Source organism: Sciurus vulgaris (genome assembly GCF_902686455.1).
Source record: "Sciurus vulgaris genome assembly, chromosome: 8".
NCBI lineage: Eukaryota > Metazoa > Chordata > Mammalia > Rodentia > Sciuridae > Sciurus > Sciurus vulgaris.
In genome coordinates, this window is record NC_136468.1 from 146,556,868 (window position 1) to 146,581,391 (window position 24,524).

Sequence of the window (24,524 nt, forward strand, 5' to 3'; positions counted from 1 at the left end):
CGGGCGGCGCCAGGCCTGCCGCGAGCCCCGCGCCCGAGCCGGGCCGAGCGGGCGAGCGAGCGCCACGCCGGGCGGCCGGGCGGGCACCATGGGCCGGAGTCCGCGTCCTCCGGGCGCCCCGGGCCCCACCAGCCCGCACCGGGGGCCCCCGGGAGCCCCTCGCTGCCTCCCGGAGACGGTGGCCGAGCGGGCGGGCGCGTAATTCTCCCGGAAGGGTTATTCTCTCGCTCCATTCTCATTTTGGGGGGAGCCAGCGAGACAGCTCCTTTCGGGGCGCGCTGGTAAGGTGGGAGGGGGTGGGGGCCGGCCGAGCCGATTCTTTCGCGTGTGTGTAGAAGCGGCCGCCGCCGCGGCGGAGACGACAACAACTTGCTGGTTTTCAGGTTGGGTTAACGGCATGGAGAACAGTCACCCCCCCCACCACCACCACCAGCAGCCCCCGCCGCAGCCCGGCCCTTCGGGCGAGAGGAGGAACCACCATTGGAGAAGTTACAAGTTGATGATTGACCCGGCTTTGAAAAAGGGGCATCATAAACTGTACCGCTACGATGGGCAGCATTTCAGCCTGGCGGTGAGTAGCCGGCGCGCCTCCCGCCGCCCCCACCGCCCCCCGGCCGGGCCGCCAGAGGGGCCGAGCGGCCGGCGCCCCGCTGCCCACCACCCGGCCAACTGTCAGCCAGGGCCCCACTCCTGGAGTTGGATCGTGACCTGGGGAAGGGGGTCTGCCCCTGCCCTTGGGGAGGGGACCAGCCCGCCCATTCCTCCCCATCCCCTCCGCAGATGTCCAGCAACCGCCCGGTGGAAATTGTCGAAGATCCCCGGGTCGTCGGGATCTGGACCAAAAACAAGGAGCTGGAGCTGTCGGTGCCCAAATTCAAGGTAGGACCCCTCCCCCCTGCCCGCGGTCCCTCCCCCCTCCCTCCGCGAGTTCGAAAATAACGCCAGCCCTGACCAAGCCCAGCCGGATTCTGAGTTCCCGCCGTCCAGGGCCGGGAAGTTTTGGCGGGGAGGGGGAGTGGGGTGTCCCCCTCCTGGCCACTGTAAACAAAATAACACTCGGTGAAACTGTAATCAGGGCGCTGATACAGTGTCCCGCACGTCCCGCTGGGGGCTCTGGGTCCCCACCTGGCTCCTGCCCGCCCAGAGGCCTGGCTCCGGGACCCGCCCCCCTTCCCAGCCCGGTGACTTTGAGGGGACAACTTCCTTGCCCAAGGGGTCGCCCCTGACGGGTCAGCAAGGAGGGGAGGCCAGGATGGGGGGTGGGGAAGGAGAAACTGTTTCTTTTTCCCCTTTCCTTCCGAACCCAGAGGACTTCCACGTTCCAAACGATTTAATCCTCCGCTTCCCGGGCCCGCCCGCGTGCATTTTTTTTTCCAAAAAATTTTTAGGGAAAAAAAAATATATTTTTAACCCTTCGTTGTTGTTGTTGTTTATTTATTTTTTATTTTTTTTAAGCGCGGGGTGAGTGGGGAATGTTGCGATTTCCCTTCGGTTTTAATGTTTTCCAAACTCCCCTCCCCCTCGGCCCCTGCCAGATCGATGAGTTCTATGTGGGCCCGGTGCCTCCTAAGCAGGTGACATTTGCCAAGCTGAATGATAACATCCGCGAAAACTTCCTGAGGGACATGTGCAAGAAGTATGGGGAGGTGGAGGAGGTGGAGATTTTGTACAACCCCAAGACCAAGAAGCACCTGGGCATCGCCAAGGTGGTCTTTGCCACAGTCAGGGGAGCCAAGGAGGCTGTTCAGCATTTGCACAGCACCTCGGTCATGGGCAACATCATCCACGTGGAGCTGGACACCAAAGGTTAGTGGGGACCGGCTGGGCGCCCTGGGGGCGGAGCCGAAGGCTTCCTGTCAGCTTGACCCTTTTCCCCAGCTTCCTCCTGCACTGTTGGGAGGCCCCTCATTCTTCCTTGGGATCCCCTCCCACAACTTTATATATATATATAGATAGATAGATAGATAGATATAGATAGATAGATAGATAGATAGATATGTATGTATATTTTTTTGACCCCTCCTGAGAGTAGAGTCACATGGAGCTAAATGTGTTGTCTGTTGCTAAGAGACAGGCTATAATTTACCAAATGTGCTGGTTCTTGGCCACTGCACCCCTAGAGACTACCAAGAGGCTTCCCCACTGCTGACAACCCCCCTTGAGGGTCCCTCTCAGAGCCGAGGTGGCCTGGGTTTAGGCAGTCCCCAGTGTTGCTGCCTCTTAGCAGGAGGCAGTTTGTTTATTTGGGAGGTGCTGAGGGAGAGCCACTAAGGTACCTTTAAATACATAAAAGAGAAGGCCCCTCAACTAAAAAGAGAATCCTTCAAGAATGGGTACCCCCCCTCCCCCACTGCCCCTTCCCCTAACCAATCTGGGCCAAGAGTGTTGTTTCATTGATAATGTTCCCGATAGGGCTGAGGGGGCGGGCTGCTCTGGGTGCTCAAGGGTTGACACTTTGTCTTCCCTCCTCTCTCTTAAAGAGACCGCAGCACCTTCCTAGCAGAGTCCTGCTTGATTGAGAGCCAGGCTGGGGAGCCACACCTCCCACCCTCTGGCTGCCTAGACTCCCCAGAATGCTGGCTGGAGTGTCTTACATTTCTCAGTGGGTGTCCCCCAAAATTTGCCTGTGGCCTTTCTAAGAAGTTGCCACCTATATGAAAGGAGGTGCCAGCTGCTCTGGGACCAGACAGCCCTATGAACACACTGTTAGATCCCCAGCTCACTGGGGCCACCTGGGAACCCTGCCTCAGAAGACTAGGTGCAGCCACTCCAGGAGTTTTGTGAGCATAAGGTTTGGGGGCATCTGAGTGCACCAAACCCCAAATAGGGAAACTAAACCTTTTTGTTGTTGTTTTTCTTTTAATAATTAATGCATATTAGTTGAGTCTCTAAGACCATGCTGGGTATTTTTTCCTTAAATTCTTTTCATAATATATATATATATGTTATAGATGGACACAATACCTTTATTTTATTTTTATGTGGTGCTGAGGATCAACCCAGGGCCTCATGCATGCTAGGTGAACGCTACCACTGAGCCACAACCCCAGCCTCCATGCTGGGTTTTTTGACTACCCCATCCACAATTGCCAACCCTATACCTAGATGTACCTCAGGGCACAAATCTGAGGTTTGTGGCCAATCCACAGCCCCACCCCTCATTTCCCTAGCTCCTCAGTCTCTGGGTGGGGAGGGGCCTGTATACTTTTAAATCTACCTTCCCCCATGGGTGACTGCAGTCTGATTTCCCCCTGAGAATCAAGTGTGCAGCCTGCTCCTGCATCACATACCCACATCTTGAGGAGTCAGGTCACACCACAATTTTGTTTCTGGAAAAAAAAAAAAGAGAGAGAGAGAAGGAAAAAAGACCTGCAGAGACTGCCACCTAAGTTTGTATTTCAAGCGAGACCAGCAAAGTGTAAAGTGTAGCTCAAGGAATGTGTCTCCTTTGCATATGCAGCCAGCTGCTTCTGAGGTTCTATAAATATCAGTAATCTGGGGCCCTGGTCTGTAAAGACCTCTTTGCTGAGGGGTGGAGGGTTCTGCATGGTTTTCAGTAGGATAGTACCCTACGCATTCCCCAGACTCCCCAGTCCTCCTGGGTCCTCAGCTGGTGGAAGGCAGTGCAGAGTTCACAGTAACGTGCTACTAGAATGTGTTCTGCAAGCTCTGCTTGTCACCTGGCCCCAGATAGTTAGCAAACTATCACCTCCATGTCACCGGACTTCCCCCATCCCTGCTATGAGCCCTGGCTGTTAAGGGGAAGGTGAGAGAAGCAGGAGTGGGGAGGAGGGTGCTCTTTCTTTGGGCACCATGGCCCAGGTAATGGGAAGGGACTTTGTACAGGGCTGGGCAGTTCTGGATTTGGGGGCGTCTTAGCCCTACAAGGCATTAAATTCTGAGTCTCAAGAAATGTCAAACAGTTTCACAGCTTCCTTGAACAGATGAGGATCCTGAATGAGATGCAAGGGGAGGGAGGGTGGGAAATTGGTCAGGGGTCACACAGCTCCCCCGGCCCAGGATCTCAGACATACGGGACACACCAGGATGCCAAACAGTTTGGAGTCCCCATGGGGGCTGCCCCATCCTGGAGCTTGGCTGAGTGCCCCTCCCTTCTTCATCACAGGAGAAACCCGCATGCGCTTCTACGAACTGCTGGTTACCGGTCGATATACCCCCCAGACCCTCCCAGTGGGTGAGCTGGATGCTGTCTCTCCAATCGTGAATGAGACCCTGCAGGTGGGTTTGTCACACCAGTGCCCCTATCACACCTCTGGAAGATTCTAACTCCCTGATCAGACCCCCCAGCCCTCAGCTCACTATCTCCAGTCTTGGAGACCAAGGCCTAGGAGGGAAATGAGCCTGCCACACCCACCACAGGTTCAGAGTGTGGTCTACAAGTCGTGTTTTTCTAAGCTCAGTTCAGTGCCGCGCCCCTGGGATTGATCCTGTGCCCTGTGGCCTCAAGCCCACTCAGCCCCTCCCTCCAACCTTCCCCCAGCACAGGTGGGTTTCCCACAGACGGAGCTGTTTTTCCACCCCGATGCTGAAACACTGCTGTGCCCAAGGCCCTGGTGGATGTTGTCTGGGGTATCTCCCTATCCTTGCCCCCAGAAAGCAGAGTTCAGGCCCCACTTCCTAGACCACCGCCTCACAGGACTCTCACTGGGCTATCCCGGCTCCTCCTCTGCATTAGCCAACATGCTCAGGAGGTGAGGTCTCAGTTTCATCTGCTGGTCAGCCAGGATGTTCGTCAGACGCTTTCCCCCTGGCACACTGTTTAAACCCTGAGACTCTGTGAGGCTGGGCAGAACCAAGCCTGCAGCCATTCAACCCCCAAATCCTAGCTCTCGGTCATACATGTGCCTAGAAGGCTCTCAGTGCCCGACAGCCTCAAGCAGGGAGAAATTCCAGCCTGTACCACGATGTCAGGGTTTTGTCTTTACTCTGCTTTGGGAGTAAAAAAAAGTCCTCAAGATTTCCTGAGGATGATTGGCTACTCCTAAGAGTAACATTAAGACTGTCCTTTCTTTGTGCAGGACAACTTGGCTCTGAGTCCCCAGCAGTCAGAATAAGAAGGGAAGACTTCTGGTCCCTTGTGCCTGTCTACTCAGAGCCCCCACCCGAGATCTCACCTCTCTCTCTCTCTCTCTCTCTCTCTCTCTCTCTCTCTCTCTCTAGTTGTCAGATGCCCTGAAGCGCCTCAAGGATGGCAGCCTGTCTGCAGGCTGTGGCTCTGGCTCCTCCTCTGTCACCCCCAATAGTGGCGGGACCCCCTTCTCCCAGGACACGGCTTATTCCAGCTGCCGTCTGGACACGCCCAACTCCTACGGACAGGGCACCCCACTCACACCGCGCCTGGGCACCCCCTTCTCCCAGGACTCCAGCTACTCCAGCCGCCAGCCCACACCCTCCTACCTCTTCAGCCAGGACCCCACAGCAACCTTCAAGGCTCGGCGCCATGAGAGCAAGTTCACTGATGCCTACAATCGCCGCCATGAGCATCATTATGTCCACAATTCTTCTGCAGTCACTGCAGTGGCCGGAGCCACAGCTACCTTCCGGGGCTCCTCGGACCTCCCATTTGGGGCAGTTGGCAGCAGTGGGGGCGGCAGTGGCCCTCCCTTCAAAGCCCAGCCACAGGATTCAGCCACCTTTGCCCACACGCCACCGCCTGCCCAAGCAGCCCCCTCTGCTGGATTCAAGTCGGCTTTCTCTCCATACCAGACCCCTGCACCCCCATTTCCCCCTCCCCCGGAGGAGCCCCCCACCACAACCACCTTCGGGGCCCGTGAGAGTGGGGAGTTCCGGAGGGCACCTGCACCCCCACCCCTGCCACCTGCTGAGCCTCTGGCCAAGGAGAAGCCAGGCACACCGCCTGGCCCCCCGCCCCCTGACACCAACAGCATGGAGCTGGGCGGCCGGCCGACCTTTGGTTGGAGTCCTGAGCCCTGTGACAGCCCAGGCACGCCGACGCTGGAGTCGTCTCCTGCGGGGCCAGAGAAGCCCCACGACAGCCTGGACTCGCGCATCGAGATGCTGCTGAAGGAGCAGCGCACCAAGCTGCCCTTCCTGCGGGAGCAGGACTCAGACACCGAGCTGCAGATGGAGGGGAGCCCCATCTCCTCCTCCTCCTCCCAGCTCTCCCCACTGGCCCCCTTCGGCACTAACTCCCAGCCGGGCTTCCGTGGCCCCACACCCCCATCCTCACGCCCCTCCAGCACAGGCCTGGAGGACATCAGCCCGACACCTCTGCCCGACTCTGATGAAGATGATGAACTGGATGTGGGCCTGGGGCCTCGACCCCCACCTGAGCCAGGCCCCCCAGACCCTGCCGGTTTTCTGGGCCAGACAGCTGAGGGGGCCTTGGACCTGGCTGGAGACAGGACACCGACCTCAGAGAAGATGGATGAGGTACCACCGTGTCTGTCCATCTGTCTGGGATTGATTTTGTCTATCTCTGTCCCGCTCTTTCCCCCGAAAACATTTAAGATAACTAGCTAAGACCTGGAAGCAAAAGGGATAGGAGACCAATTCCTTCCCCAACAGAGAAGCCAGTACAACAGATTGAATTTAGAAAATAAAAAGAGGATGGCAAAATCTCCAGAGGCTGTGATGGAGCAGCTGCTTTGTCTCTCAGCTCCCTGGCAGCCAGGGAGAAAAGGAGATCATGGCTGAGTTCTGTTGCTCTCCTTGTAAGGGCAGTTGAGAGTTTTCCAAGGGATAAAAATTCTCACCCTAGCTGCCTTTTTTCCCCTGATACTGGGAATTAAACCCAGAAGCACTTTACCCATGGGGTTACATCCCTTTTTATTTTTTATTTTGAGACAGGACCTTACTAAATTGCTGAGGCTTGGTTCAAACTTGCATCCTCCTGCCTCAGCCTTCCAAGCCACTGGGATTACAGGTGTGGGCCATTGTGCCCTGCTGCCCTAGCTGCTCTGATGGAGTTTGCAGAGACCCCTAGAGAGCGTGGGCTCTGGTGATGGTTCTAGGCTCGCTTCTTTGTTGAACGTTTTTAGGAATGCTCAGGCAGAGAGGAGAGGGACTGGCCAGGGCGCTGTGCTGAGCCAGGCCAGCAGGAGGTCTCTTTTAAAGCCTGGTGCCCTCTGAAGAGATGGGGAAGCAGGGGAGGCAGGTAGGTTTCCCCTCCTGCTGGCTTCTTCAGGGGAGGAGTTGGTTTAGGGGGCAGTAGCCGGAAGCGGGCAGTTAGCTGTCCCCGCTATCTCCTCACTTCACCTTGATCTCATTCACCCAAATCTCTAGCCCCAGAAAGTTCCACTCAGGGGTTGGGTTTTGGGTGCTGCCAGGTTCTCTTTGGAGAGGGTTAGGTCACCCTCTTGAGCTTGGCTCCGCCCCCCTGCTCCTGGTCCAGGCCTGTGCCTTGGCCCTCCTAGACACCTGTCTTGGAGTTTGTGGGCCCGGCAGGCATGAGCAGCCAGGGGCGCAGACAGAGCTCTGTGCCCCTGTGGGCAGCAGGGAGGAGAGTCCCCCCTTTCTGGGCCCTTTGATGAGGCCGGTTTGGCTGCCTCAGGGAGGAACAGAGAGGAACTTGGCCTCCCTGGGAAGGGGCTGCAGGTGGCTGGGGCTCCAGGGCCCCCCCAGGCAGTTCTGGGGAAGTGGTTTCTGGCAGCAAGTGGTCCAGGCAGGGGGAGTTGACACAGGTGTGCAGAGGTGGAGAGCCGCGGGCCCTAACCCCTCCTGGGCCGCCTGGGGCTGGGGGTGTTCCCCATGCTGACCAGCTGGTCCAGGGCTAAGAAACCCAGCGTCACCAGCCAGTAGGGTCTCCTCCACTGGGCTGTTGTAGGCAAGGGGATAGCGAGGACCTGCGACTTGGAGTCTGGGGGACTCCCGGGTGCCTGGGGACGCCTGGGGACGGAAGTCCTAAGCACAGCTGAGCTCCAGGCTGGCCCTTGGGAGCCCTCTACTGGCAGCCAGTAGAGCAGGATGGGGGCCCAGGGCTGGTGTGTGTGTAGAGAGCTGCTGTACTCAGAGTGGCAGTCCAGGCTGGGGTTGAGGCTGGGGAGCCACCCAGAGGGACTGGTGGGAGGAGAGTTCCTGCTCCACAGAGGCTTCCAAAAAGCCTGGTTTTCAGTCCTTAAACCTCAGCTCTGTTACTTCTGGGTTATGTGACATTTCCCTCTCTGCATCTCAGTTTCATCAATCTGTCAAATGGGCCAGTGAGACCCCCTGCCTCTGTCTCAGACTGAGGGAGGCGCTGCCTGGGAAGTGCCAGGCACCGGCTCCACCCCTCAGCCAAGGGGCTGGAACTCTGCTGGGGCTCCTGTGATTGGCCGTCTGCAGTGGCCTGGGTTAACCCTCTGTGTGCTGCTCTGGCTTGCTCACCTTCTCACTACTGTCCAGGACAAATGTCCTGGGGCATTGTCTCTAAATATTTAGCCCCACCTGCCTGCCCTTCCTCAAGTGCAAAACTACTGGGGGCGGGGGGGCGGAGGGGATGTGCATGGGCGTGCATGTGTGTGTGTGTGTGTGTGGCGTTTGTGTGTGTGTGTGTAGGGTGCCTAGTAAAATCCAGGGCTTCCTACTTTGGTGTTTTTCTTCTTCCCTCACCTCCAATTTGTCTTTGAGGCCTGCCTCACCTCTAGACCTGACCTCTGACCTTGCGCCCCATGCAGACCCCATCCTCTCAGCCTCCCAGCAGCACTCCTGCTTTCAGCCTACAGAAGCCCTGGCTGGGGGCTGGGGGCTGAGCCACACAAGAGCCCAGGGGGTGACCCCTCCCTCTCATCCCCACCCCTCCTCCAGCTTCCAGCTCCACCTTCAGCAAGAGGAACCCAGGCCTCCCCTACATCCAAGCCTGTGCACCTGGGTCCTACAGCAAAGCGACACACCTCCCAGCCCTTGCTGCATCCTGCGTTCCCACCACAGCCCCTGTGGACAGGGGTCTGCAGGGTGGTCCTGGCCCTATTTCTGACAGACTGCCCCTGCAGAGTCTGTTTCCTCATCTGTCCAAAGGAATCACAGAGGAGCCCCAGGTTACAAGGTTCTTGGGTTCTTCTTCAGATAAGAAATGAGATGTGGGGGGCTGGGGATGTAGCTCAGTGGTAGAGCACATGCCTAGCACGAACCAGGCCCTGGGTTCCATCCCCAGCACTGCAGAAAACAAAAAGGAAATAAGATGTGGAAGGGTGTCCTGCTTTCAGCCCCACACTGGCCCACGTGTGTGCAGCCCCAAGACTAGGTGCAGTATGATGAAGGAAAAAGAAAGACATGCTTCCTATTTACAAGTCCTTAATGTTGCTAACCCCGCTCACTCACCCACCCACCCCCAGCTCAGTTGTCACCTTCTGCTCCAGACCCTCTTGGCCAGAGTGAGGACAGCAGGCAGACTGAGCCACTTCCTGGTTTGAATCCTGGCTTGTGTCTGACTGGCTGTGTGGCCTTGGGCAAGTTGCTTAAGCTCTCTGTGTCCCAATTTCCTCATTGGTAAAAATGGAGATAACATCTACTTTGCAAGGTGGTTCTAAGGATCAGCTACGTTAATATGCATTAATATGCATGAAGTTGCCTGTCACGTAGGAAACAATGTAGAAGTGTTAACTCTTGATATCATCTTCTCTGAATACACACTGAAACAGACTCAAATTGAAACAGAAGCTACTTCCCTCTCTCTGCCCCCTACCCAACCACTTTCTCTTTCTCCACGATGTACTTCCTGCCTTCATTCTGGCTGTCTTTTGCCTCCTCCTCCTAGAAATCCAACACCACAAAAGCAAGATTTGTGTTTTTCTCGCTCACCTTTGTGTCCCTGAGTACTAGAACTGTGCCTGGCGTGCAGGTGCTGATCGTGTGTTGAATGAATAATTGCTCGAATCCCCTGGCAACCCCATGAGGCAGGCGTTCTCATGTCCCTTGTGCACATGGAGAAACTGAGGCTTGAAGAAGTTGAGTGACTTGGAATAGGTCACACAGCCAGGAGCCCGGTTGCTAATCCACCTTGCAGGAGGGCTCAGCTCCAGCCTTTGGCTGCTCAGAAGGGCTCTGGAGTTGCCTGGTCTCCCTGCCCCCCTCACTGCCCTCTCTGCTTTCTCCACAGGGCCAGCAGTCCTCGGGGGAGGACATGGAGATCTCGGATGACGAGATGCCCTCAGCCCCCATCACCAGTGCCGATTGCCCCAAGCCCATGGTGGTGACCGCAGGGGGAGCAGCTGTGGCAGGCCCCAACGTGCTGGCCCCGACCCTGCCACTGCCCCCGCCCCCCGGCTTCCCACCACTGCCCCCGCCCCCACCCCCGCCCCAGCCCGGCTTCCCCATGCCCCCTCCTCTGCCTCCACCACCCCCACCGCCACCGCCAGCCCATCCTGCGGTGACTGTGCCCCCACCACCCCTGCCAGCACCGCCACCCGGCGTCCCCCCGCCACCCATCCTGCCGCCTCTGCCGCCCTTTCCACCAGGGCTGTTTCCTGTGATGCAGGTGGATATGAGCCATGTGCTGGGTGGCCAGTGGGGTGGCATGCCCATGTCCTTCCAGATGCAAACGCAGATGCTGAGCCGTCTGATGACAGGCCAGGGTGCTTGTCCCTACCCACCCTTCATGGCCGCTGCAGCTGCTGCTGCTTCAGCTGGGCTACAGTTCGTCAACCTGCCACCCTACCGGGGCCCCTTCTCCCTAAGCAGCAGCGGCCCAGGCCGTGGGCAGCCCTGGCCACCCCTGCCCAAGTTCGACCCGTCAGTGCCACCACCAGGCTATGTGCCGCGTCAGGAGGACCCACACAAGGCCACAGTGGATGGTGTCCTACTGGTTGTACTCAAGGAGCTTAAGGCCATCATGAAGCGTGACCTGAATCGCAAGATGGTGGAGGTGGTGGCCTTCCGGGCCTTCGACGAGTGGTGGGGCAAGAAGGAGCGGATGGCCAAGGTGGGCGGCAGGCGCGGAGCGCCCGGGGCCGTGGGGGTGGGCAGGAAGGTGGGCGGCAGGCGCGGAGCGCCCGGGGCCGGGGGGCGGGCAGGAAGCAGCCAGCTGCCCCTTCTCCAGGGCGTGTTACGGGTGCACTGCCATCTGTGCCCCTGCGTGAGGCGATGCACCGGTCGGCACTTTCAGAGCGCTACTGACCCCTGTCAGCGATGCCCACTGGTCCGCTCGCTTACATTTAAATTGGTTGAAATGAAAGTATGAATTGGGTTCTTCATTCACCCTCGCCAGATTTCAAGTGCTCAGCATTCTCACGTGCCCAGTGGCCACCACCTGGGACGGCACAGAGGCACAACGTGCCCAGCAGCACAGGTGGGCCACACCAAGGTGCTCTGAACTGGGCTGTCCCCTTGTCCTGGGCGCCTTTGGCAGAGTCCCCTTTTTACACATTGTTTGTCTATTCATGATCTTAGAAATGAGTTGCAACCTCTTTCAGTCTACATGAGAGCGTTTTCTTTCTTTCTTTTCTTTCTTTTTGGAGTTGGGTTCTGGCTATGCTGCCCAGGCTGGCCCCAAACTCCTGGGCTCAAGCAGGCCCCCCCACCCCTAGCAGCTGGGACCACAGCTGTGTGCTGTCATGCCCAGCACCTTTACTGTTTCAAAATTCCCTCAGTCACTACCCCTAGGCCCAGTCCCCTCTGCCCCCCCGCCCCCAGAGGTGACCAGGGTTATCACTTTTGCTGTCCCCCCTTCCCCCAAGCATGCTTTGGGAAGCGCTGCCGTGACTAAGAGCCTGCTCTCTGCAGTCCAGGTAAGCACATCTGTCAGAACCCGTTCCTCATCTGTAAGGTGGGACATGAAAGGAGAATGAGCCTCCTGACACCATGGATGTCTGATGCTTTGTGGTTCACCTTAACTACGTTGGCCTGCCAGATGAGTCAGGGTGACAGCTAATTAATAGCTCCAATAACAATTTGCATAAAAGGTCCCACCATGCCTTGGTGACCTGCACCACGTGAAGCTTTTAATGTGGCTTGTTTTAAAATGTTCCTCAAAGGCAGAGCATTTTGGAACTGCAGGGGCCGCCTCAGTGCGCAGTGAAAGGTCTGTGGGTGCTGTTTAATGCCTTGAAACAGCATAGAAAAGTAAGGACAGTGTAAATCTTACTTGTGAAACTTGCGTCCCAGTGGTAGAGAGCACGTGCCTACAGTGAGAATGTGTCCTTTTGGATTCCCGCCTCCCCAATGCAGGGGCCTCTGTTGTGAGGAAGGGAGCCCACTTTGCAGGTGAGGAGGACGAATGTCAGTGAGGCGGAGCGGGGCTCTGGCGCCTCCTGAGGAAGCGTGTGCTTGTGCCAGGTGTGCAGAGAGCAGGTCCCTGTCGCCTGAGGCTGCTGTCGCTGCCACTCCGAGGGGCGGCCATGGGTTGGCAGCAGTGCTGCAGCCACAGTGACCCCCCTTCTCCCATCACAGGCTTCGCTGACCCCTGTGAAGTCGGGCGAGCACAAGGATGAGGACCGGCCAAAGCCCAAGGACCGAATCGCCTCCTGCCTGCTAGAGTCGTGGGGCAAGGGTGAGGGCCTGGGCTACGAGGGCCTGGGCCTGGGCATTGGGCTGCGTGGGGCCATTCGCCTGCCTTCCTTCAAGGTCAAGAGGAAGGAGCCACCAGACACAACCTCATCTGGTGACCAGAAGCGGCTGCGGCCCTCAACCTCTGTGGATGAGGAAGATGAAGGTTTGTGCCTGGTCACCTCCAGCTTCTCACTGGGTGCTGGGGTTCCCCGTCACCCCCATTTCCCCCACCTGGCTGTGACTCCCCTCTCTTCCTGCAGAGTCTGAGCGGGAGCGGGACCGTGACATGGCGGATGCCCCCTGCGAGCTGGCCAAGCGGGACCCCAAGGGTGTGGGTGTGCGGCGGCGGCCAGCTCGGCCACTGGAGCTGGACAGCGGCGGGGAGGAGGATGAAAAGGAGTCCTTGTCAGTGTCCTCATCCTCGTCGGGATCCTCGTCCTCGGGGTCGTCCACCACCTCACCCTCATCCTCGGCCTCTGACAAGGAGGAGGAACGGGAAAGCACTGAGGAGGAAGTGGAGGAGGAGGAAGCGGAGGAGGAGGAGGCAGAGGAGGAGGAGGAGGAGGAGGAGGAGGAAGATGAGGAGGAGGAGGAGGAGGGCCCCCGGAGCCAGGTGTCCTGCTCCTCTAGCTCCAGCACGTCCAAGAAGGTTCGACTCAGGAGGGGCCGCCTCGGGTTCTAGGCCTAACCCTAACCCTAATCCCAGGCCACCTGCTTACCTGTCCTCACCCATCCCCGTCCCCCAGGATGATAACGACGAGGACAGCGATGACACTGAGAATGAGGGTGAAGATGCAGCCCTGTCGGGAGCCAGTGAGGACGAAGGGGACTCCGAAGGCGGTAAGCGGGCCGAGCAGGTGGCCAGCCCTGGGCCTCCCTAGAGGTGTCGAGCTGGCAGGGTGCAAGGAGCCCAGAGAGCAGTAGTCAGAGTGCTTTGGGGCAACAATTCATGCTCTTGATTTATTCACTCACCAGACAATATTTTCTGGTGCCACTTGTTGAAGTAGCCAGCATCTGCAAGGCCACAGAGCTTTCGGGCAAAGCCTCGCGCCTAGGGTGGGGCCGGCAGGGGGCAGGGAGCATATGAGATGTCCTGCACCTGGAGAAGCATGGCGAACCACTGGCATCGTTCTCTTTTTTAAAATAATTGTTTTAGTTGTAAATGGACACGATGCCTTTATTGTATCTATTTTTACGTGGTGCTGACACTTGAACCCAGTGCTTCACGTGTGCTCGACAAGCGCTCTACCACTCAGCCCCAGGCCCAGCCCTGGAATTGTTCTCCTGATCTATTATTTTTGCAGGATCAGGGATGGAATGCAGAGTCTCATATGTCCTAGGCAAGCAAGCTACGCCCCCAACCTTTTAAATTCTATTCTGGTGCAGGGCCTTGCTAAGTTGCCCAGACTGGCCTTGGATCTGCACCACTGTGCCATGTGGAATTGCTCACTTTAAAGTGAACAGTCGGTTTTGTTATGTGAACTTCACTTCAGTTTTTTTTAAAAAGTGATGTGTAGTTATCAACCCCACTCCCCCCACACCTACTTGAGGGCGGTGCTCAGCCCAGGTGCCCCTGTTGGTGGCCCCTGGGGCGGCATCTGGCATGGGGCGGGAGCACCATGGATCACCAGCCTCTCTGTCCCCCATGCAGAGGAGACAGTGAGCATTGCCACTTCCAAGGCAGAGGCGGGATCATCCAGCGAGAGTTCTGAGTCTTCCGAGTTTGAATCAAGCTCCGAGTCCTCATCCTCATCCTCGGAGGATGAAGAGGAGATGGTGGCAGGACAAGAGGAAGACCAGGAGGAGGAAGAGGTGGAGGCGGAGGAGACAGTGGCAGTGGCAGTGGCGGAGGAGAGCACGCCACCTGCAGGTGCCAAGGACTTTGAGCAGGATAAGGAAGAGGCGTCTCTGGCCCCAGGGGCACCTGCAGTGGAGTCGCTGGGTACGGAAGAGGAGGTGGACATTGAGGCTGAGGCTGAAGCCCCCGAGGAGCAGACCCCTCTCCTGGAGGAGCCCCCCTTGCCTGTGGGTGTCGTGGAGCTGGCAGGGTGCAAGGAGCCCCTGGAAGAGGCTAGCCTGAACCAGGAAGAGGCCATGTTGCTGTCTCCAGAGCCCCCTGCTGGGGAGACGGAGGCTCGGCCCCCATCATCCCCTGAACGCGTTCCAGGTACCACATGCTGCCTCCTGAGAGGGCGGTGGGGGAGGCACGACGTCCTTGCTGTCAGAATCAACCCAGCTCCTGTCTCAAGTCTCTATTGCCACTGAAATGGCATCAACAGAAGCATCTCCGTCACGGGGTTGCATGGGGGCTCATAGTGAGATGAGGTACCTGACGTGCCACAGAGCCTCAGGAGCGAGCCCAGCAGGGGCCAGGATTTCCCCTGCAGTTTATCCGTGGACCATTGGTCCCATGAGATGCTCACAGAGGGGAGGGCTGATATCCCTGGTCATTTTAGTTTCAGGCGAGTGGGGTGGCCTTGAGGTACCAGTCCAAGGGAGAGGGGCTGCAAGCTCTGCACCCCCACTGCCTCAGTGGAGCTGCGCAGAGCATGAGAGGCTCTGATCGCACGTCAGCAGAAATGCTCTGTCTGCACAGGCCGGTGCCGTGGCCTTCAGATGTGGTGGCACTTACTGAGCTGCAGCATGGCCAGAGCCGCTGTGGAGCCAGACGTGTGATGCCATTTAATTTCAGCATAGCCACATGTGCTTAGTACCTGCCTTGACGAAGTCATTAGGACACAAACTACTGTGTTCAGTTTAATGTATTTTATTTCTTTGACCACAAACCACAGATCTTTGAATACAGATTCAACATTAAGATTCTGTGGTCCCCAGTACTATTTTAGGCACTAAAATACAAGAGTGGATCAGACAGACAAGAATACCTGTCCTCGTGGAGTTTATATTCTGGGGCAGGGTGAGGGGACAACAAGTCCATTAAAAAATGTGTTCTGTGACAGCGAAGAGTGTGTTAGGGTTCCCTGCAGGCACTGACAGGCCTTGCAGAGGAGACTTGTTGGATCTTGTTCCATCGCAGAGCAAGTTTTCCTGCGATGTGTTTCCTTGCTTGTGTTTTTCGTGGTGCTGGGCATGGAATCCAGGGCCTGTGCATGCTAGACAACCACACCATCACTGAGCCACAGCCCAGCCCCAGGAAGACCCAGGGAACGGCTAGCAACTGTTTCCTGTCTTCGACAAGCCCCACCACCATTTAAATGACGCACCAACTCCGCCCCTGACTGGGGGCTAAGCAGTCTTTGGTTTAACTGGGTGTAGCGTCTCTGCTCACGGAACCAGGGGCCCTCGGGTACTCAGTGCATAGTAGGGCTGCAGTAATAATGTACTAAGAGATGTCTGGATCAGATAACAATGTTCTGGCTTTTGCCTCCTCTGCAGAAGATCACCTGGACGCGGAACCTGAGCCCCCTCCAGTGCTCTCCTTGCCCCTGCAGCCACCATTGCCGCCACCCCGGCCACCGCGGCCACCCAGCCCACCCCCGGAGCCTGAGACCCCAGAACCCCCACACCCACCTGTCCCTCTAGAACCTCCCCCTGAGGACCAGCCCCCACGTACTCCTGGCCTCTGTGGCAGCCTGGCCAAGTCGCAGAGCACGGAGACAGTGCCAGCCACACCAGGCGGGGAGCCCCCACTGTCGGGGGGCAGCAGCAGCCTGTCCCTGAGCTCCCCACAGGTGCCCGGCAGTCCCTTTTCCTACCCATCCCAGTCCCCTAGCTTGAGCAGTGGGGGCCTCCCACGGACACCTGGCCGGGACTTCAGCTTCACGCCCACCTTCCCGGAACCCAGCGGGCCTCTGCTCCTACCTGTCTGCCCCCTCCCGGCTGGCCGGCGTGACGAGCGCTCTGGCCCTCTGGCCTCCCCGGTGCTCTTGGAGACGGGCCTGCCTCTCCCCCTGCCCCTGCCCCTGCCCCTGCCCCTGGCGTTGCCTGTCCCGGTGCTGAGGGCCCAGGCTCGGGCCCCTGCCCAGCTGCCGCCTCTGCTTCCCGCCACCCTGGCCCCCTGCCCACCCCCCATCAAAAGGAAGCCGGGCCGGCCCCGGCGATCGCCACCATCTATGCTGACCTTGGATGGGCCCTTGGTGCGGCCACCAGCAGGGGCTGCCCTTGGAAGGGACCTCCTGCTCCTGCCAGGCCAGCCACAGACCCCCATCTTTCCCAGCACCCATGATCCCCGGGCTGTGACTCTGGACTTCCGGAACGCAGGGATCCCAGCACCCCCTCCGCCCCTTCCCCCACAGCCGCCTCCACCCCCGCCTCCACCCCCTGTTGAGCCCACCAAGCTGCCCTTTAAGGAGCTGGACAACCAGTGGCCCTGTGAGGCCATCCCCCCAGGCCCTCGTGGGCGAGACGAAGTCACTGAGGAGTACATGGATCTGGCCAAGGTCCGGGGGCCATGGCGCCGGCCACCTAAGAAGCGCCATGAGGATCTGGTGGCCCCCTCCGCCTCACCTGAGCTCTCGCCACCCCAGCCCCTCTTCCGGCCCCGCTCAGAGTTTGAGGAGATGACCATCCTGTATGACATCTGGAATGGGGGCATCGATGAGGAGGACATCCGCTTCCTGTGTGTCACCTATGAGCGGCTACTGCAGCAGGACAATGGCATGGACTGGCTCAACGACACGCTCTGGGTCTACCATCCCTATATCCTGTTGGACGTGGCTAGACATCTTTTAGGATGCAGGAAGTCCTCGCCACCCTGCGGGCCCCTCTCCCCGCCTGTAGCAATCCCCAGTCCCTATGAAGCCGGTGGCACTGGCCACTGTTGCCCAGGTAGTGCATGTGCTGGCACTGTGCCAGGCTCCTGACTGAGTCACCACTGTCACTTTAGACACCCTTTGTGCCAGGCCCGTCTCATCCCCTGAGTCAGTGGGGACGAGATTGCAGAACTCGGCAACAATGGCAGAGACTGATGTATGTTACTCCTGGTGCCTCCCCGTCTAGTTTAATCCCACGGTCCAGCGGGAGCTGGGCAGTTGGCATTCCCTTTGTAGGTGAAGAAATGGGCACAGAGAGGCAAAGCCCTCTGCCCAAGTCATGTAGCTATAAAGTGCAGAGCTGAGATTTGGGCTTGGGCAGATCTGGTTCTGGAATGGGAGCTCCTCACTGCTTGTCACTTCAGGATGCTCTCGCTGCTTGTCACTCGCTGCTTGTCACTGCGAGGCCGGAGCTGTCAGGGTCCCCACGGCTCTAAACCCGTCAGTAGACCTTTACTCTGCCTCAGAGACCCTGCTAAGTATGTTTAGTCATTTAGAGGCACTGTTTTTATGCCAGTGTGCAGGGGGAGACTGAGGCAAGGTGGTTAGTAGACGTGCCCAGGGCGCACCATCGGAGCAGTGGGGCCATGGCATGGAGGTGGCAGAGCGGCCGTGGAGGTCGGTGGTGATGCCCCTGGACAGGGGCCTGAGGTTGGCAAGGCTGGACATGCTGGGACAGGTCTCCCGAGGGCTCTCTGAGAATGTCCATGTGACCCTTGACCCACACCCACCTACCAGCCTCTCTTCAGCTAAGAAAAAGAAACGGGACGATGGCATCCGTGAGCATGTGACAGGCTGTGCCCGCAGCGAGGGCTTCTACACCATCGACAAGAAGGACAAGCTCAGATACCTCAACAGCAGCCGGGCCAGCACCGATGAGCCCCCTGCAGATACCCAGGTACTGGCACCAGGGAGCCCCCTGTGGAGCCTCAGGTGGGGCCGTCCTGCAGGGGGCGCTGGCCTGCAGAATGCTCCCCACCTGAATGCTGGGAGGGCGAGGGGTGGGTGTGGCCTAGGACCCAGGACAGCCCAGCTCTTTGTTCTGTGGGCAGAGAGGAGCTTCCAGAGGGCTTTAATCAGGGACACAGCAGAATTATACTTCCAGAGGTTGATGCATTCTATTCTTTAAATATTGACAGTAGTGTGGGATTGAACCCAAGGCTACCACTGAGCTACACCCCAGCCCTCTTTATTTTTTTAAGACAGAGTCTCACTAAGTTGCTGAGGCTGGCCTAGGTCCTCCTCCCTCAGCCTCCCCATCAGCTGCTTTCAGGCATGACCCAGCTCATTCCTTTTTTTAATTTGGCAAATATTCCTTGAGCATCTGCTGAGTAGCAGGCACTGTGTAAGGGGTACAGGAGTGGACAAAAGCCATTTCCTCATGGGATTTGTATTTTATTTTATTTCTGGTACCAGGGATTGAACCCAGGGATACTTAACCACTGAGCCACATCCCCAGTCCTTTTTTGTATTTTATTTAGAGACAGGGCCTCACTAAGTTACTGAGTGCCTCCCAGAGTTGCTGAGGCTGGCTTTGAACTTACCATCCTCCTGCCTCAGCCTCCTGAGCTTCTGGGATTAAAGGCATGCACCACTGCACCTGGTGGGATTTATGTTTTAGTGGGATGGGGAGGAAATACTCCCATGAGCAATAGTCACATAACTATAGGCAGAGCAAATGCTACAGAGAAGCTGGGAGAGGAAGTTAGGGATTGGCAGGTAGGCAGAGTTCAGAGGTCACATTTGAACCAGACCTGAATGAGGTGAGGAAACTAGCTACGTGGAACAGGGAGAGACTGCAGAGAAGTAGAAAGACTCCCACAAAAAGTTAATACAGGAGAGGGGCTCCCTGAGTCCAGTAGGTCGTGTACAAAGGAAGCAGCATGTGCAAGGGTCCTCAGGCAGGGGGAGCTCAGCAGCGGAGTTAGACCAGCTCTGTCTAGAGAGGCAGGGGACAGGTTGTCAGGGTCCTGGGGGCTGGGGTGACAAGGTCAGATTTGTATTCTGTATGTATGTGCTGGCAAGCTGGGGGACAGCTGTTGACAGAAGTGGGGCATTGCAGATGACTCCATGATGGAAGCTCACGTTGGCCGCTGTGCAGAATTGGCTGCAGGGACACAGGGGAGATGCCAGTGCAGTTGCTGTGCTGCAGTTTCCAGGCCAGACCTGAGGGCGGGTTGGACTCTTGTGGCCATGAGGAGAAGAGTGGATGTATTCGAAGACTGTCAGGAAGTCAAATGGACAGAATCGGGTCTGGATTGGAGATAGGAAAGGAAGAAATTGATTGGGCAGCTAAGGGTCTGACTTGCAGCTTGGGCTGGATGCCAAGCCTGTGGTGGGCATGCAGATGACCTCTTCACTTTGGGATAACCTCAGTTTGGGGTCTGTGCGACACCAGGAAGGGAGGTGTAGCAGGCAGACATACAGGTCCAGCTGTAGAGCTTGGGGGTGGGGCTTCTGGTCTGGGGACTCTGAACATCTGTCATCAGGATGGAGCTGGCTTTCCAAGACCGTGGCAGAATGGAGAGCGTGCCAGAGGAGGGAGCCGACCCAGAAGTTCAGGGGTGGGGTGGAGGCCGGGGAGGCCAGGGAAGGAGGGAGCCGTGTGGCACGCTGGGAGCCTTGCTGGGGTTCTCAGGAGGCTGGGGCAGACACCTGCCTACTTCACCTCTCTTAGCTGAGGTCGGGAAAAGGTGGCAAAGGTTGAAGGGAAGTTGCGATGTTTTTAAGATGGGAACAACTTGGGTGCATGTAGATGCCGGAGGGAAGCAGGAGGCAGAGAGCCCGATGACTAGGGATGGACAGGCCAGAGGCGCCCAGGACAAGGAACCCTGGGAGTGGGGACAACAGAGACGCAGAGCTTGGGGCTGAGGACGTGGGGCCTGTGGCCTGCGTCTGTCGGACGGTCCCTGTTGTGCTCGGCAGGGCATGAGCATCCCCGCGCAGCCCCACGCCTCCACTCGCGCGGGCTCGGAGAGGCGCTCGGAGCAGCGCCGCCTGCTGTCCTCCTTCACTGGCAGCTGCGACAGCGACCTGCTCAAGTTCAACCAGCTCAAGGTGAGGCTGGGCCCCCCAGGGCCGCCGGGGCTGAAGCAGGACCTGAGGCCAGGGCCTCACCCCTCCCCTCGCTTCCTCCCCCAGTTCCGGAAGAAAAAGCTCAGATTCTGCAAGAGCCACATTCACGACTGGGGCTTGTTCGCCATGGAGCCCATTGCAGCCGATGAGATGGTCATCGAGTACGTGGGCCAGAACATCCGACAGGTAGGTGCCGCCCAGCAGGATGGGCACAGGGTGGGCACGGGTCCGCCCACACTGACATCCTTTTGTGGCCAGGTGATTGCTGACATGCGGGAGAAACGGTATGAGGACGAGGGCATCGGCAGCAGCTACATGTTCCGGGTGGACCATGACACCATCATCGACGCCACCAAGTGCGGCAACTTTGCACGCTTCATTAACCACAGCTGCAACGTGAGTGCCCGACAAGGGGGCTCTGCACCGGGCCCTGGGAGTCTCGAGCCCGGGAGTTGGCTCGGCTTCCTTCCACACTTGGGTCAACTGGGGTGTGGGGAGGTGTGGCCTGTCGCATCAAAGCCTCCGCTGTCTCATCTGTAAACGAGTACAGTGAGACTCGGGGTGAGTACTGCTGGGTGGGAACTGCAGGTGCTCCAGAAGTGGTCGGTTCACCGTGCATGGTGGTGTGCACGTGCAATCTAGCACCTCGGGAGGCTAGGGCAGGAGGATTGCAAGTTTGAGACCAGCCTCAGCAACTCAGCAAGACTGTCTCAAGTCACCCAAAAGAACCATCCTGGTTTTTTGTTGTTGTTGTTGTTGTTGTATTTCTGGTGCTGGGGATGGAACCCAGGGCCTCACACGTGCCAGACGAGTGCTCTACCACTGAGCTGCGTGCCAGCCCCAGACCTTTCCACAGTGGTGTGACATCAACTGTGCTGTCCTCTAGTGTGATTTGAGCACTTGAGTGGCCACTGCAACTGAGAAACGGAGTTTCAATGTTACTTAGTTGTAAGAAACTTCACAGTAGACAGTGCTCATGGCTGGGGGAGGGAGCACCAAAGGCCTAAGGCAGGAAGCTCCGCGCAGCAGCAGGCCGGGCCTGGGTGCGAGTTGTGCAGCGTTGCTTCGTGGGCTCCCACGGACTGTTTCTTTATCCGTAAACGGGGGCTGTGAAGTCCCTTTTGGAGGCTGTGGGGAGAGTCAGATGTGCTACTGCACGTGCCCCGTGGAAGGTGCCGACAGTGACAAGTCCTTGGCACGTGCTGGCCCTCCTTGATTGGGCCGGAGGGGCCAGTGGAGTCTTTTCTGTGACTGTCCTGTGAGATCTGAGGGTTAGGAGGGCATCGCCCGGGGAGGGACTAGGGCAGGCATGTGGCCAGAGGCCCTGGGCAGTGGAAAACACCTATTTGAGCGGCAGCAAGGGGACAGTGGGTGTGGAGTGTGGGGGAGGACAAGGAGGACAGGAAGGCGTGCCAAGTCACAGGCCTGTCAGCTGAGCTGAGGAGTTTCTCGAAAAGTCAAATCGGGCCCTAAGTTCAATCCCTAGCACCAAAGAAATTTGAAACATAGAATAAATATAAAAGCCTAGGCGGTCACTAGAGGGTAGGAGCCATGGGGCAACAGAATCTGCTGTCCCTTGGGAAACCCGCCCCGGCTGCTGATTCTCTCAGTGGCAGCAAGGGCTGTTGTGGTCCAGGTGCGCAGTGACAGGAGCATCAGAGGTCAAACTCCAGAGGCCATTAGGCAAGAGTCACCTAGACATGGGAGGGGGTGCAGAGCCAGCACTGATAGAGGACGTGGCAGCTGGGTGCTGGGGGCCAGGAGTGAGGGGTTACTTCCTGTCCCTGAGCAGGCAGTTGGGTTTCTGGCTGTGGATCGGGGGCTGGCATGCCTTTTCTGTGCGGAGCCAGGTGGTAAATAGTTTTGTCTTTGAGCCCCAGTGACCTCTGTAGCAGGCTTAACTGCACCCTGTAACAAAAGCAGCCACAGGTGATGAGCAAGTGATGGACAAGTGTGGCTATGTGCCAATAAAGTTTTATTCACAAAAACAGGCACCTGAGTCTCCTAGTTTGCTGACCTGTTTAGGACTCAGAAAAGTGAGGCCTGGCCACGTCTATAATCCCAGTAACTTGGGAGGCTGAGGGGGAAGGCTTGCAAGTTCAAGGCCAGACTGGACAATTTAGTAAGACCCCCTACCTCAAAATTTTAAAATAAACAAATAAATAAGAATAGGGCTTGGGATGTAGCTCAGTGGTAAAGTCCCCTGGGTTCAATTCCTAATACCCGACACAGAAGAAAAGAAGTGAGGCCTGGGCCGGAAATGTAATTCTAGGCGTCACCTACAGAGAAACAGAAGGGCAGCCCCGGGAAATCACCATCATGGTCGTCATTTTTACTTAACATCAGAAGCAAGGGGTTCTTGTCACCCAGAGGAGGGGATGGGCTGAGGCTGGAGCAGCTGGCCTGTCTCAGCCAGGCTAGGTTTGAGGGGCTGGGGGCCTGGGGCCTGCCTCACCACGCCGCCCCTCCCTGCAGCCCAACTGCTACGCCAAGGTGATCACGGTGGAGTCACAGAAGAAGATCGTCATCTACTCCAAGCAGCACATCAACGTGAATGAGGAGATCACCTATGACTACAAGTTCCCCATCGAGGACGTCAAGATCCCCTGCCTCTGCGGCTCCGAGAACTGCCGGGGGACCCTCAACTAGGCCCCCAGCACCAAACCGAAGGATGTCCGCTGACGCCTGGGCCGGCCCCCAGGCCCCGGGCCGGCCCCTCCCGCCCCATTTCAGGTGCTGTCCCTCACCCCTGCGGCCACATCAGGGCCTGGCGCCCCCAACACTACCCCAGGACCCACCCGCAGCTCCAGCCCCGCTGTGGGAAAGGGCTTCTCTGTCTCTCCACCTGTGTCTCTTTCGTTTTTTAAGAAATGCTCCTTTCCAGATGTGTGCTTAACCAGACACCATCTCTCTGTCCCTCCCTGGTGTGTCTCCCGGTCCCTGTTGCTCTCTTCTGTCTCCTTCCCGTCCTCCGCCTTGGCCTCTTCCCACGAATGCTGCTATGTTGTTTTGTCTTCTTTTTATTTTCCTCCTTGTCATAAGAAAAGACATATTAACCGTTGAAATGTGAAGGCAGAACAGAGAGGGGGAACCCGGCAGGGCCAGAGGCCTCTGTGACCAAGGGTTCCTGCACCCTCTAGGCAGACCGGGCCAGGTGCTGAGGGGGAAGGGCTGGGCCAGTGGCCTTGACCTCAACACTACAAAGCCGAAAGGCCCCCTCTCTGCCAGTGGATGCAGTGAGGAGACCCCACACCTTCCCTGACCCGCCCCAGTCTGTCCCTTCCCCAGGACCTGGGCACCATCTCCCTGGGCAGACCCTGGGGGAGCCAAGCTGGTCCTAGGCAGGGGGGTCCTCTGGGCACTCCCTGCCGCCACCCCTTGCCCCCCAAATCCTTGGGCTCAATGTTTACTTTCTCATTCTGATGCCAGCAATGAGGGGGCCTCCCTGGGGCCCAGCGTGGGGGGCACTGGCAAGGGTGGTCTCCACTCTCCACTGCCCTCAACCCGCGAAGGCTGAGGGGGCTCCCAGGGCAGGGGTCCCCCACCTTGCCATTACGGGTTGTCTGACCTTATGCATGTGGCATTTTTTCATTTATAAGCTTCACCCGCTCGCCCCCACCCACACCCACCTCCCCTGCCACCCTCCCCCAGCCCCCCCAAAGGCCAGAGCATATTTATTTTTGGAGTGAGCAGGTTATTTCTCCCAGAGAAAGAAAAATCTTGGGAAAGATTTTAAAATTCAGATCTAAGTCTTCGACAGTGGTTCTTTTTCTCCTTTTAACCCTTCCTCCCCTCCCTTCTCATCCTCTTCAGGGTTTATTTCCATGGATTTTTTTTTTTTTCTAGTGCGTGTATAAAATCAAAACGAAGGGAAAAAAAAATAGGTTTTTGAAGTTCAGAACCAACTTTGTATATAGACTGCCATAAAGGACTTTTTCTCGGGAACTTGTTTCTTGTAGAAACATGTGGGAAGACTTTTGCTCATTTCTTTGTACTTCCAAAAAAAACAAAAAACAAAAACAAGACACGAACGCAAGTCCCCCACCCCCTGGAAAGCAGAGCAGGCGTGTAAATAATCTCTGGAACTGACTGTTGTGACCCGGGTGCTCACCGAGGGGAGCGCCGGGTGGGAGCCGCGCCCACCGCGGCCCAGGCTGCCAGCCTCTGGTATCTCAGCTTGTGTCAAGCTTGTTATCATGTAAATTCTGTACAAAGAATTGTTATTTTTCTCTT

General features: G+C 57.5%; 1 protein-coding gene across 1 annotated transcript; it reads left to right on the plus strand.

Annotated features, from left to right (window-relative positions):
- Positions 1 to 383: 383 nt before the first annotated feature.
- On the plus strand, positions 384 to 24,524 carry SETD1B (SET domain containing 1B, histone lysine methyltransferase). Its single transcript, XM_079149662.1, has 16 exons — positions 384 to 571; positions 781 to 879; positions 1,536 to 1,806; positions 4,127 to 4,239; positions 5,182 to 6,414; positions 10,058 to 10,879; positions 12,346 to 12,607; positions 12,705 to 13,093; positions 13,191 to 13,284; positions 14,096 to 14,611; positions 15,844 to 17,110; positions 17,955 to 18,114; positions 20,142 to 20,273; positions 20,358 to 20,477; positions 20,550 to 20,687; positions 22,767 to 24,524. The coding sequence occupies exons 1-16, from the start codon at positions 398 to 400 to the stop codon at positions 22,938 to 22,940; spliced, it is 5,964 nt and encodes a 1,987-aa protein (XP_079005788.1). The 5' UTR covers positions 384 to 397; the 3' UTR covers positions 22,941 to 24,524.